The following is a 13,576-nucleotide window of genomic DNA, read 5'->3' on the forward strand; positions in this document are numbered from 1 at the left end:
GCAGATTGGACCCTTCGAGGTTCACGTGCCCCTCTCCTCCTGTCTCAGGCACAGCTCTGTGTGATGGGATCCCCGGGTACAACCTGGGACTGGGATACTGCTGTGGCCGCTTAACTCTCCAACCTGGGTTGTCTCTCACAGTGCTTTGCTAGTGACAAGCAGCAAACCCCTCCAGGTGCTGTTATCGCTCAGCACAACAGCATGTGGAGCCCCCCACCCAGCTAGATTTCATGACTGCTCCCAGAGCCACTCACAAATCACACAGAGAAAGGCACCCGCCAATCTTGCAAACCACCTGCCTTGCACCCCGGGACTGTACCGTCTTGCCCTGCTCAGAAGCCTGACCAGGGTAAGTTTATAACCCAGTCCTCCCCTCCCTCGATGTGTAGATGGGACACACAGTAGCCTTTGTAACCTCAGCTGAGATTTTTCAAGACTTCAACCAAAACACCCTGTTTTCTGTAAAATATAAAACAGATTTATTAACTACAGAAAGATAGTGATTCAGTGGTAGGCACAAAAGGTCAGAGGTAGTTACCAACAAAAATAAAAGGTAAGTGCACAGTCTAAATCTTAAACCTTAATTACACTAGGCAGTATTTGGGTCAAGCAATTTTCTCACCCCACTAGAGGTTATAGTTCTTAATACATAGGTGTGACGTTGCACTCCATATGTTTTATGGAAATATGCTTATGAGTGTAAATATGATGTCACTGGAATATGCTTTATGCAAAAGGTCTCTTGTAGGGTATCATAATAAATGTTATAACCTACTGAATATATTCCTGTATCATTCTTGTATCTGAAGCTAGAAATATAAAGTATAACTCTGAGGTCCATTTTCTAATTATGCAAAGTGTGGGCCATTAATGGTGGTTTAGAATCTTGATGGCTCCCATTGACTGTAAATGGTTTGTTTACCTGCAAACCTTCCTGTGTACATGTGAGCCAACCCAGGAAGAATGGAGACTAGGGCTCTTACAGTGACATGTGACCACGTCACCTGATACTAGATTCCATCTTAATCCTTGTACTTTTCCACTGATGAGGCGGGGGTGGGGACAAGCAGAGATAAAAGATTCCCGCCTTGTGCCAAAGCTATAAATGGGGTGGAACAGGACAAAGGGAGCTGCCAGTCATGAGGAAATCCCTGCTTACCAGCTGAGATGTCTGCTAGATCTAACAAAGACTGTACCAGGGGAAAGGTTTGTGCCCATACTAGGAAGGAGTCTAGTCTGTGAAAGAAGCTTATTGGAACATCTTTGAGGGTGAGACATTACCTGTAATCAGTTTCTTAATGTATTAGGCTTAGACTTGTGTGTTTTGTTTTATTTTGCTTGGTAACTTACTTTGTTCTGTCTGTTATTACTTGAAACCATTTAAATCCTACTTTTTATACTTTATAAATAAACAAAAGTGATTTTATTAACAGAGTAAGCGATTAATACCTGGGGAGCAAGCAGCTGTGCATATCTCTCTATCAGTGATATAAAGGGCAAACAATTTACGAATTTACCATGTACAGTAACTCCTCACTTAACGTTGTCCCGGTTAAGGTTGTTTCGTTGTTATGTTGCTGATCGATTAGGGAACATGCTTGTTTAAAGTTGTGCAGTGCTCCCTTATAACGTCGTTTGGCAGCTGCCTGCTTTGTCCACCACTTGCAGGATTCTCTGGAAGAGCAGCCCCTCCTGCCCTGCTCTCTGCCTTGGAACTGCTCCTGGGAGGTTCCTGCTTGCTGGCAAAGGGGCAGAGAGGGGTGCTGATTCTAGGCACTGCACCCACCAGCAGCTTCCTGCCTCCCCCGCCGCCCCAGCTCACCTCGCTCCGCCTCCTCCCCTGAGTGCGCCGCATTCCCGCTTCTCCATCTAGCTCCCAGGGCTTGCCGCCATGAAACAGCTATTTTGCGGCAGCAAGCCCTGGGACAGAGAGGGTGGAGGGGGAACGCGGCGTGCTCCGGGAAGAGGCGGGGCCGGGGCAGGGATTTGGGGAAGGAGTCTAATGGGGCAGAGAGGGGGTAGAGTTGAGGTGGGGACTTTGGGGAAGGGGTTGGAATGGGGACGGGGCAGGGGCGGGAGGGGGCAGGGCAGGAGTGGAGTCGGGGCAGGGCCAGAGGCGAGAACCCACTGGCGCCAGGAAAAGTTGGCACCTATGCTGCTGATGTCAGATGTCCCCCTGTTCCTTCCCTGCCCCCTCCGTACCCCCTCTCCACAAAGCAGAGGAGGGGACAGTCATGGGGAGAAGACGGGCGGGGGGCTTGCAGGAAGCTGTTGCTTCCTGTCTGACCTGGCTGATCTGCTTAAAAGGGCAACATTCTTGAAATGCGATCGGCGTACTTAAAGGGGCAATGCACGTCTCTCTCTCTCTCACTCATGCACACACCCCACAGCACTTTGGAAAGTCAGCACCTGTGCAGAGGTGCATGTGCTGTCAGGAGGAGGGAGTGGCGCGCTCCAGCTGGATAGCGTGGGCTCATCATCATGTTCAGTTTTTGCAGGAAAGTATTTGCGGATCCTGCCCTGCAGCTATTGTGTTTCCTCCCTACTGCCTCAGTCCATGCTGCCTTGTAGAGTGTGAGGCTACATTAACAACAGCGTATTAACCCTTGAGGGCTCAGCCGAGTGCTAGTTCATCATTTAGCAGAAAGGCATCCCCTGGGAAACATCCCACCCTCTTACTCCACCACCTCAACCAAGCTTCACAATCATTCATTGCTGTGTACAATATTAAACTGCTTGTTTAAAATGGTTTAAAACTTATACTGTTTATGTATATAATGTCTTTTGTCTGGCGAAAAAAATTTCCCTGGAACATAACCCCCACATTTACATTAATTCTCATGGGGAAATTGGATTCGCTTAACATCGTTTCACATAAAGTCGCATTTTTCAGGAACATAACTTCAATATTAAGTGAGGAGTTACTGTATAAGCTTTATACAGAGTAAAACAGATTTCTTTGGGGTTTGGATCCCATTGGGAGCTGGGTGTCTGGGTGCTGGAGACAGGTAACTTGCTAAGCAGTTTTCAGTTAAGTCTGCAGCTTTGGGGGCATTGACCAAACCCTGGGTTTGTGTTGCAGCAGGCTAGTGTGTCTGGCTCAACAAGACAGGGTTCTGGAAGTCCCAAGCTGGCAGGGAAAATGGGCTCAGAGGTAATTTCAGCAAATCAGGTGACAATCCCAAGGGGATCTCTGTGACCGAGCCCGTCACAACAGGCTTCCCCTTTTAAGCCTGGGACCAGTCTCCTCAGTTGAAGTCTTTGTCCTCCCAGGGTTCTTGTTGCTTCCAGCGTAGGTGGGGGAGGAGAAAGGCCAAAGTATGATGCCACACTCCCTTATTTTAGCAGCTCCTGATGCTTTTTCCTCTGTCTTCCATCTCACCCAGGATGCGGCTTTGAAAATTCTCACCAACACAGACACCAAGCAGCCCTGTCAAGGTGGACTCTTACAGTACTTCGACTCTAGAGGCATTGGCCTGTCATTCCCCACAGCAGGTCAGATGGGCCGGGAGCTTCCATCTCCCTCGAACAGCAATTCCAAATGCCCTCTCTGCCCTCTGAGGGCAGATGTGTGGGCTCATGGATTGGGCCTGGGACCTGGGTTCTGATCCTGGTTCTGACACTGTCATTGTCAATTCCAGTGTTCTCAATGGAGTGGGCGGTGGGGGTTTCTCCATTGTTCTCAAAGATGCCGATAGTGGGAGTTTGTCCATTGTTCTCAATGGGGCAGGGATGGGAGGGTTTCTCCAGTGTATTCAGTGTGGGATGGGTACACAAGATCATCTGACCCTTCCAATTCAGCTCTGGTCCTCCTCCTTTGGTTGGAATTCTTTGCCAGAGGATGTTGAGAAGGCCCAGGCTATAACAGGTTTAAAAAAAGAACTAGATAAGTTCATGAAGGACAGGTCCATCAATGGCAATGAGCCAGGATGGGCAGGGATGGTGTTCCTAGCCTCTGTTTGCGAGGAGCTGGGAATGGGTGACAGGATGGATCGCTTGATGATGACCTGTTCTGTTCATTCCCTCTGGGGCACCTGGCATTGGCCACTGTTGGAAGATAGGATACTGGGGTAGATGGACCTTTGGTCTGACCCAGTATAGCCGTTCTTATGGTCACACGGAGACCGATGGCTTTTCATGCTCATTGGTTGCAGTAGAAATGCACTAAGCCTCTCTAGGCCTCCATGTCCCAGCTGCTCAGTGTGGCTAATGATTTGACCTGCCTGGCTAGCGGCTCTTTGTGAAGGGCTCTGGGAGTTCAACGTACCATTAATGCTGTTCAGGGTAGAGCTGGGACTGAGCTCAGGACTCCCTGGCTCCTGCCAAGTGCTGAGTCCACCAGTGTGTGCTGCATCTAGGACACCCCCAGCCCAAGCCCCCTCCAGCCCCAGTCCTGCCATCAGGGGTCAGTTCTCAGAGCTCCTGGTGGCCATGTGCAGTCCCCCAAAATGTCCCCAAACATCGAGATTTTGCAAGTGCAAACACACGTGAATCCTCGTCTGGATTTGCCTCCAAATCAGCCTGGGGCTCCCTCAACCCGCCTTTATATCTTTTCTTGGCATGATCCCTGGGGCAGCACATGTGGATAGTGCAGCAAGGACCCCACGGATCAATGACCTGCTAGTGCCAGAACCCAGCACCCAGAAGGAGGCAGCGCCACGTGCATACTTCCCAGAGACATGGCTGTGGGACCTGATCCCTGTGGGGTGAGTGAGGAGCTGTCACAAACTGTCCCAGCGGAGCGGCCTCCAGGCCACACCCTCGAAAGCACCAGCTCCCAGAGGCGGTGCACTGGCTGGGGGAGGGCTGGCTGCCCGCGTGGGGCTGGTTCCTGCACCCTGTTGCCAGCAGAGAGGAACCCAGCACAGCAATGGAGAATAACAAGCCCCCAGTGCTGTGGGATTTGTCTATTTACAGATGTAACGAACCTGCAGAGCGGGGGAGAGGGCTGGGAGCCCGGGCAGCACCATGACCCTGCGTCTTGCCAGCAGAGCGGGGTTCAAGCCAGCCCCTCCCCAGCTGTTCCCTGGATCCCGACCCCATTTATCATCCCGACCCCATTGCCCTTTCTGGTGGTTTCATTCTCAAGCGGCGCCTGGGAGCTCCGGCACTGAGAACATGGGAAGGGAATGAACCCCTGGAAGCGGGACATTGAGAGCGGCACGTGGGTTACAAGTGGGAGAGGCAGGGAATCCTGAGCAGGGGGAATTGAGGCTGACACCCAGGAATAGCCCCGTGACAGGGAGATGTGTCTGGCTGCGGAAGGGGGGATCCCCATCCCGTGGGACACTGAGCCCAGCCCAGAAAGCCCCGGAGCAGGGAAGGATCCTGCGCTAGCTGACGTGAGGCGGAGGAGGGGACGAGATGGGGACACTGACAGCTCTTCCCCTCTCTGCTGTCTGGGATTGCCCTGTTTCTGTGCCACCAGCCCAAGGCCTCAGCCCAGCGGAGGGCCGGGCAGGGATGTCTCTGGTGGCCGTGCTCATGGGTGTTTCCCATGGGGCAGCTGCGTGTCTGATGCTCGGTTTGTGTCTGTCCCGGCCCAGCGAGGGGGGCTCCAAGGACATCCCAGTCTCGGTGCCCGACACCATCACGGAGTGGAAAGCTGGGATGTTCTGCACGGCAGAGGTGGGCTTTGGGCTCTCCCCCACAGCCACCTTCATGGCCTTCAAACCCTTCTTTGTGGAGCTGGCCTTGCCGTACTCCGTGATCCGGGGAGAGGCCTTCGCCTTAAAGGCCACCGTCTTCAACTACCTGCAGCAGTGCATCAAGGTGAGCGCCGCCCGGGGCTGAGCTGCTGGGGCTGGTGACCTGGGGCTGGGGAGCTGGGCAGCCGTGCAGGCTGGCAAGTGGCACTGTCAGTCACTGGCTGTGACCCTGTGATCCCTGGGGTCAGCACATCGCGGTGAGGGGGCCTGAGCCCCAGAGGGGCCACGTCTTGGCCTGGAGCTGACACATGTGAGTGAGTCCCCCACAGCCCTAAGGGGGCTCTCGTGTTGGGCCCCACAGGTGCGGCTGACGCTGGCGGAGTCTGCGCAGTTCCAGGTGCAGGAAAGTGAGGACGGCGCCTACACCAGTTGCCTCTGTGCAGATGAAGGGAAAACCTTCCAGTGGGAGGTGACGGCGAGCAGCCTGGGTAAGGGGCGCTGGGGGCTCTGTGCTGGAGGGGAGGGGCAGGGAAGGGGTGGGGGGCTCTGCACAGCAGGGGGCAGAGGGGTGCTGGAGCCTTTGCACTAGCAAAGCAGGTAGGGGCCTTTGGAGGCTCTGCATGGGGGGAGAGACGGGTAAGGGGCATTGGAGGCTCTGTTCTGGGAGTGAGAAGGAGGGCGCAGAACAGGGTTGCTGAGGGCTTGGTGCCGAGGGGAAGGGGAGGGGATGGGAAGGGCTGTGGGGGGCGGGGGGAGAGAGAAGGACACCCAGCAGAAAAACCCCTTTCACGTTAACCCTTCTGCCAGGTGGAGCTGGCAGCAGCAAGGGCCAGGTTCAATATCTCGGGCCTCCCCTTAAGAGCACGACACAGAGCCAGCTCGGCCTCTCTCACTGCCAACGCCTCTATTGCTGCTGTCTGCAGCTGGCTCACAGCTCCGCTGGCTCTCTGCTGCTGAGCCACTGCGCTATAGCCGGGCAGAATCCAGACGAATGAGCAGCTCTGTCACCCCTGCCCTGCCACCTTGGCTGACTTCAGTAGCTCCCACCTGGGCCGCTCACAAACAGACCCCAGTGTGCAAGCCGCACCATGAGCGTCTGTGTGTGACTGCAGCCTGCCTGCCACTCTCGGGTTACACTCTGGCTCTCGCCAGCCTGGGTTATACTGCAGGGCGACCCCAACACCCCCAGTCCGAGATCTTCCTCCAGAAAGGTTTGTCCTGCCTGCCCAGCCCTCTCCTGGACAATACAAGTTACATTTAGGCTGATATTCCTTTACGAGAATAACATGCATGCATCTTGTCACCCCAAATGGAGTTGCCCAGACACTTCAGTTTAAACACACTGGATTAGATAAAACAATCAAACATGTTCATTAACCACAAAGAGAGATTTTAAGTGAGTGCAAGGAATGGGGCATAAAAGTCAGAAATGGTTACAAGAAAAACAGAGAGAAGCCGTTTACTATTACCTGACTTAACAAACTACATCAGCTTCAAGCACAGTTTCTCCCCGCTCGCTTCCAGTGGTCTCACTGACCAAGCCCTGTAGGTCAGGACCCCTCTGCCGTCTCGCTGGCCGTTGCTGCTTCCTGCTGCGATGTCATGTTCCGAGGGTCCCCCATGTAACGCAGCTGTCAGTGATTTCAGCAGGGAGGGGGGCAGTTTCTGGGTTGCTATTCGCTGTTCCCGCACAAGGGCTAAGGCAGAGAAACCCATTACACTCAACTCATCATTTCCCTCCATCCTTTCCTTCCCCTCTTTCCTTCTCTCTCTTTTCTCCCCCATTCTCTCTCTCTCTCTCTCCATTTTCTCTACTTTTCTCTCCCTTCTTCACCACCCTCTCTTCTGCCTCTCCCTCTTCCAGGCTTGACAAAGCCCTGGCTGGGATGATTTAACTGGGAATTGGTCCTGCTTCGAGCAGGGGGTTGGACTAGATGACCTTCAGGGGTCCCTTCCAACCCTGAGATTCTATGATTCTTCCAATATCCTCCCCCCCCTTGGACACAGGCTCCTCTCTGCCTCTGGCGGGGCGTTGGTCTGTCTAATGGGAGCGTCTCCCACCTTGCTCGGCAGGGGAGGTGAACTTCACTGTCAGCACCGAGGCTCTGCACACCGAGGAGCTGTGCGGCAATGAACTGGCTGTGGTGCCGGCCCAGGGACGAATGGACACTGTGATAAAGCCCCTACTGGTCCAGGTCAGTGTCTGGTCGGGGCCTCTGGGCAGAGCAGAGCAAGATCTGGTGTCTGGGTCTCACCCCCTGGTAGCCGTGGGCCAAGTCTGCATTGTTCTTTGTCCTGCCACAGGAAATAATGTCCCAGCACTACACCATCCATGTCCCGGACCCTGACCTGCACGGCCCCGTCACAGCGAGATCAGGGAGCTGGCAGGAGAGTCCTGGGGCAGACAGAGATGGGGGTTAGCCCCAAGGGGGGTGGCTGAGTGTAACACGGGGGTCTCGAGGGGGCGGAGGGAATTAGCAGAGAAGAAATGGCAAGATCTGCTGGGCTGGGAACCGTCTCCCCGAGGAAGGGACGGGAGCCCCATCGCTGGAGCACTGAGAGTTGGATGTGCCTGAGCCCCACAGCACGGGCTGTAGGGAATGATCCTGCCCTGGCTAAGGGCACTGGCTGACCTAGCAGGCCCTGTCAGGCTGTGACGTGCACAGTCCCTCGTCCTGACCTTGTCTGATGCTCCTTCCCAACAGCCGGGGGGGATCCTGGAGGAGAAGGCGCACAGCTCCCTGCTCTGCCAGGAAGGTAGGATCCCAGCACCTGTGCGGGGCTCAGTGGGTGTCACTAACGCGGGGAGACGCCCGAGCCGTCACTTGGCTGCAGCACGTCAGTGATGGCTGGGCCGCTGGATGGCTCAGCTAGGGGCACAGGAGCGGCCAGACTGGACCAGGGGGCATCCAGACCAATGTCCGGCCTGGGACAGGGTCCAGGCCCAGCTGCCCAGGGAAGATGCACTCCCTAGTGGGCAGTTATGGAGCCGTCTGCCACAGGCCGAAGGCTCGAGTACGTCTGGCTCCTGCTCCCGAGTGTCACTGGACCCCTGTTGCGCCAGCTCCTCTCCCCTTCAGCCTGGCCCCTGTGTGTACGATGCTCCCTGCAGAGCTCGTCACACCGGCTCTCTGGGGCCAGGAGAGGGACCGAGTCCCACAGGCAGGACCCCACACTGTGAACCCCCAGCCCTCACCCTCAAGGGTACGTATGTGCCATGGTGGGGGGAGCTTGGGATTGAGAGAGGGGCTGTGACTGGGCGAGAGACCCAAACGGTGAGGAATGGAGGGATCTGATTGGCTGGAGGCAGGGGCAGGTTCCCAACAGACCTTTAACGGTGTGTCTTTGCCTTCGTGTTACGCAGCATCCGAAGAAATCTCCTTGCAGCTGCCTGCGAACGTCCTGGCAGGGTCCGAGCGGGCCCACGTGACTGTCCTGGGTAAGGAATTCCCGTGCCCCCTCCCTGTCAGGGCACGGTGCCCTTCGCCAGCCAGCCCGTCTGTGGCCCAGCGCTCTGATCAGAGAGGCTGGGGTATCATGGATGGAAAAGACCAATGAGGTCTAGTGGGTGCCTGGGGCCGGGGCAGGACTGGTCCCTGCAGTCTGTGCTACAGGGCCTCGTCCCCAGCAAGGGGCAATAGACTCCCACGGTGATGCCATGAAGCTGTGCCAGGGCACTGGCGTCTTAGCCATTCAGCACCACATATCCACATAACCCCACCAGACCGGAATCGAACTGGCCCCCGTGAGCCAGGGCTCCACAGACATGGTGTTAGGGACGGGGCAACTGTTGTGCAGCCTGGTAATTCTCTGCTCCCCCGACTCGCTTGGTGCCAGGAGACATAATGGGCACGGCTCTGCAGAACATAGACCGCCTGCTGGCCATGCCCTATGGCTGTGGAGAGCAGAACATGGTCCGGTTTGCTCCCAACATCTACATCCAGCAGTACCTGGAGAAGAGCGGGCAGCTGAGCCCGGAGATCAGACACAAGGCCCAGGGATTCCTCCAGAGCGGTGAGTGTCCTCCCACCTCTCCACCTCCAGGGCATGGAGGGATCAGGGCCTCACGGGGTGCAGGCTGGGGGTGGATTCTAGCCCCCGGGGGTGAGAGGATACAGGACTCGCTGTCTCTCTCCTGTTCCCGCAGGCTACCAGCGCGAGCTGCTCTATAAACACAACGACGGCTCTTACAGCGCCTTTGGGGAGAGCGACGCCGTGGGCAACACCTGGTGAGGGGCCGCATGGCACGGGCAAGTCAGGGCTCTGGGTGGGCAGGGCCTATCGGGCTGCAGCCTGACCCCCAGCCCCTCTGCTATCCCAGTCCTGCTCCCCACACAGCTCTGCCCCACATACTCACTCAAACCACCCCCCATTCCCGTCCTGGGCTCCCCTGACAGCTCTGCTCACCCCCACAATGCTGACCCCCATCCCCGTCCCCCACACGCCTCCCTCCTGGCCCGCAGCATCACCAGCAGAGTGTCCCTCTAAGGGGGTCTCTCCCCGCCCAGGCTGACGGCCTTCGTTCTCAAGTCCTTTGGCCAGGCCAGACCCTACATCTCCATCGACGAGAAGCACCTAGAGGACGCCCTAGGGTGGCTGCAGCATCACCAGCTGGAGAGCGGCTGCTTCCGCAGTGTGGGGAAGCTGTTCAACAATGCCCTGCAGGTGGGAGGCTGGGGGGATGGGCTGATGGGATGGGGGAGGAGGAGACAAGCTGGGGAAGGGATGGGGGAGGCTATTTAATGAGCAGGAACTCACCCAAGGAGGGACAAATCCCTCAGCCTCTGCAGGAAGGGCTCCTGGTCTTCACAGGAAATCTGGCAAATCTCAGTTCAAAGCAATTTACCAGCCTCTGGTTCCTGGGGGGCTCAGATAGGATTTTATACCAGGAGTCCAGTGCAGCCACTACTGCCTCTCCTGAACTAGTCTGGGGAACTCACTGCCACAGATTGGGGGCAGCTGCTCGGGACCCAGAGGGCCTGACAGGTCGCAGCAGGAGGCAGGACCCAAACCCAGCCACTCGGAGCGCTGGCGCCGGTTCTGTTCTGGCCCAATGGGCTTGTGCTGGGCAGCGGCTCACCTGTTCCTGGCAAGGTGGCCCACAACTCAGTCTGAGCCGGCTCCCGGTGTCTCCATCCCCCTCAGGGCGGCGTGGTGGACGAGCTCTCTCTCTCGGCTTACATCACGGCAGGGCTGCTGGAGCTGGGGCAGCCGCTCACGGTGAGGCCAAGCCCTGCTGTCCCAGGGGAGGGGCCAACAGTCAGGGGAAATGGAGATTGTTGGTGACAGTGAGGGGGGAGTCAGTGCCAGGGAAGGGTTTGGGGTGAGACATGGGAGCCGTGGGTGGTTGGTACCAGGGAAGGGTTTGGGGTGAGACGGGGGAGTCCTGGGGAGTCAGTGCCAGGGAAGGGTTTGAGGTGAGACACGGGAGCCGTGGGTGGTTGGTACCAGGGAAGGGTTTGGGGTGAGACGGGGGAGTCCTGGGGAGTCAGTGCCAGGGAAGGGTTTGGGGTGAGACGGGGGAGTCCTGGGGAGTCAGTGCCAGGGAAGGGTTTGAGGTGAGACACGGGAGCCGTGGGTGGTTGGTACCAGGGAAGGGTTTGGGGTGAGACGGGGGAGTCCTGGGGGGTTGGTACCAGGGAAGGGTTTGGGGTGAGACGGGGGAGTCCTGGGGGGTTGGTACCAGGGAGGGATTTGGGGTGCTGTTGGGAGCCGTGGGGAGAGGGGTTGGTACTGGGAAGCGGGTGAGGGAGAGACTGGGATGGGGACAGTGGAGTCAGGGCATCAGAAAGATGCAGCAGCTCGGTCAGTTTCTGGGTCCAGCTCCAGCTCTGGCTCTGGGCGTGGCTTGGGCGGGCTGTTTATAGATGGGCCCATGGCAAAGGTGGCGGTGGGGAGGGATGGGTCAGGGGAGATGACAGATGCCTGCCTGGTGGAGCATTGTTAAGGCCCCATGGGGTGGTTGCCGGGGGACGTGCGCAGGCCCCAGGCGCAGGGTGTCTCCTCTGGCCGGCTCAGCCTGACGGGGAGTCTGTTCGGTGTCTCCCCCGTCCCAGGACCCCATGATGACCAGGGCCCTCCGGTGCCTCCAGGAGTCGAGCACCAGTGACCTCTACACGCAGGCGCTGCTGGCCTATGCCTTCGGGCTGGCGGGGAGCACAGAGCTGCGGGGCGCCCTTCTGCAGAGCCTGGCCCAGCACAGCGTCAGCTCGGGTACCGGCAGCCCCTCGCTCTAGTGCTCTCCTCGCTGCCGGCCTCTCGACATGGCAGGGCCAGCTGCCCCCCACGGCTCTGCCCACCCAGGTGTCATCCCTGCCCTGGGGCCTTCTCAGCCTGGCAGGGGAGCTGGGTCTCTGTGGCCCAGTCAGTCCGTGGTCTCTGCTCTGAGGCTGCCAGTGAGGGGCCGACGCGCTGGGCTCTGTCATGGGGACACTTGTCCCCTCAGACCTGGAGTGAGATCGGCCCGCCATTTCCCAGAGCCCAGCACATGGAGTGAAGGGGGACAAGTCTGGGTCGCTTCCAGGCTGGGGGTATCGGAGCTGAGAACCTACAGGGGCAAAGCCCCATGTCCCACCCAGCCCTCTAAAGCACCCGGGGCCAGGAGCATGCTGGGATCCAGTGGGCTCAGAGCCCGTGGGACAGGGCTTTGCGTAGGCAGCTCCCAAGGGGAACGGGCCGTAACCGAGCCCTGGAGAGATGCCGCAGGATCCCAGCACCCATCCTGTGTTGGGGACATCCCAGCTGGGGAGTCCCTGCCCGAGTCTCTGCTTGGCCCAGCTAATACTGGGAGGGGAACAGGCTGCACTGGGCTAACGGCCGGCTAGGCCCTGCTGTCCCTGGGAGAGGGGGTTGTACAGGGAAGATGGTCTCTGGGTGCTCCTTTGTCTGCAGCCTGTGCCCACCATGGACCTATGGGAGGCTGCTCATTCCCCAGCTCCAGTTCCCCTAGCCTTTCTCTGCACAAATGCCCTTGGGTTTGTGCCGCTCTCAGCCCAGCCCCCAATGTGAGCTATGCAGCCTGGGGTCAGCTCCCCATAGGGCGGGAGGTCCCATGGGAGGCCTGAGGCCCACTGGGAGCGTGGCTGGGGACACAGGCGGTGGGGCTGCCCCGCGTCAGTGCTGAGCTGAAGGAGCCCTCTGTATGGTGCCTGGGATTCCCAGGCTGGGTCCCTCACACTCGTCATGAAGAGGCCCCGTGATCTCTGTATGTCTCCTCGGCTCCATTTGAGCTCAGACTGAGCTGAGCTGGGAGCTGAGGCCTGGCGCGCTCGGTTCCTGATGGGCCCTGGGGAGACATCCCCCCACAGAGAGGACCAGCCTGCATGGTCCAGGCCGCTCTGTCGTGTCTCGGCTCAGATGAAAAGTCCCTTCTCTCCAAGCCCCGGCACGGTGGCTGGAGCTGGTCTGTGCCCGCGAGTTGCGTGTCGCCTCCTGCCCCGCCCCGCCCCGCCCCGAGGCGGGTAAGAAGTGCTGGGAGCAGCACCTGGCTCCTGCCCCAGAGAAAGGAGAGGTGGGGGCTCTGCTCCTGGGGGAGGGGCTGCCAGGCACTGGGGTAAAACAGCCCTCGGGTAACAGGACCCATCTGCGAGGTCCCTAGGATCCCTTGGAGGGGGTGATAACACGGCGTCAGCTCCAACCCCTGTCCTTCAGCTGGGTTGTGCTCCAGGGGGCTGCACATTCACTCAGGGGCTCTCTGCCCCCCTCGAGCAGTGGCGGCACTAGGCATAAATCAGTTCTGGGAGCGGGGCTGGGGCAGGGAGGAGGCCTCTGGGTATGCCTCTGTTTGCACCATGCGCCCCCTCAGGGCTTCTCACCGGCTCCATTTGAGCTCAGACTGAGCTCTGCTCCTAGGAGTGCACTGAGGGCCCATGGGACACTGGACTGAAACAGCCCTCGGGTGAGGGTCCCAACTTCAAGGCCCCAGGGAT

At 58.0% G+C, this 13,576-nt stretch overlaps 1 protein-coding gene across 1 annotated transcript in view; it reads left to right on the plus strand.

Moving 5' to 3' along the window:
• The window catches only part of LOC140903746 (alpha-2-macroglobulin-like protein 1), a 73,172-nt gene that overhangs the window by 53,046 nt on the left and 6,550 nt on the right, over positions 1–13,576 (plus strand). Inside the window, exons 16-27 of the mRNA XM_078850681.1 lie at positions 3,387–3,495; positions 4,577–4,706; positions 5,547–5,772; positions 6,010–6,136; positions 7,722–7,843; positions 8,354–8,405; positions 9,013–9,087; positions 9,486–9,662; positions 9,796–9,877; positions 10,157–10,313; positions 10,794–10,868; positions 11,705–11,861. Of these exons, the coding sequence (XP_078706807.1) occupies positions 3,387–3,495; positions 4,577–4,706; positions 5,547–5,772; positions 6,010–6,136; positions 7,722–7,843; positions 8,354–8,405; positions 9,013–9,087; positions 9,486–9,662; positions 9,796–9,877; positions 10,157–10,313; positions 10,794–10,868; positions 11,705–11,861 (1,489 nt within the window). The remainder of the gene's footprint in view (positions 1–3,386; positions 3,496–4,576; positions 4,707–5,546; positions 5,773–6,009; positions 6,137–7,721; positions 7,844–8,353; positions 8,406–9,012; positions 9,088–9,485; positions 9,663–9,795; positions 9,878–10,156; positions 10,314–10,793; positions 10,869–11,704; positions 11,862–13,576) is intronic.

This window comes from Lepidochelys kempii, chromosome 27 (assembly GCF_965140285.1).
Source record: "Lepidochelys kempii isolate rLepKem1 chromosome 27, rLepKem1.hap1, whole genome shotgun sequence".
Classification (NCBI taxonomy): domain Eukaryota; kingdom Metazoa; phylum Chordata; order Testudines; family Cheloniidae; genus Lepidochelys; species Lepidochelys kempii.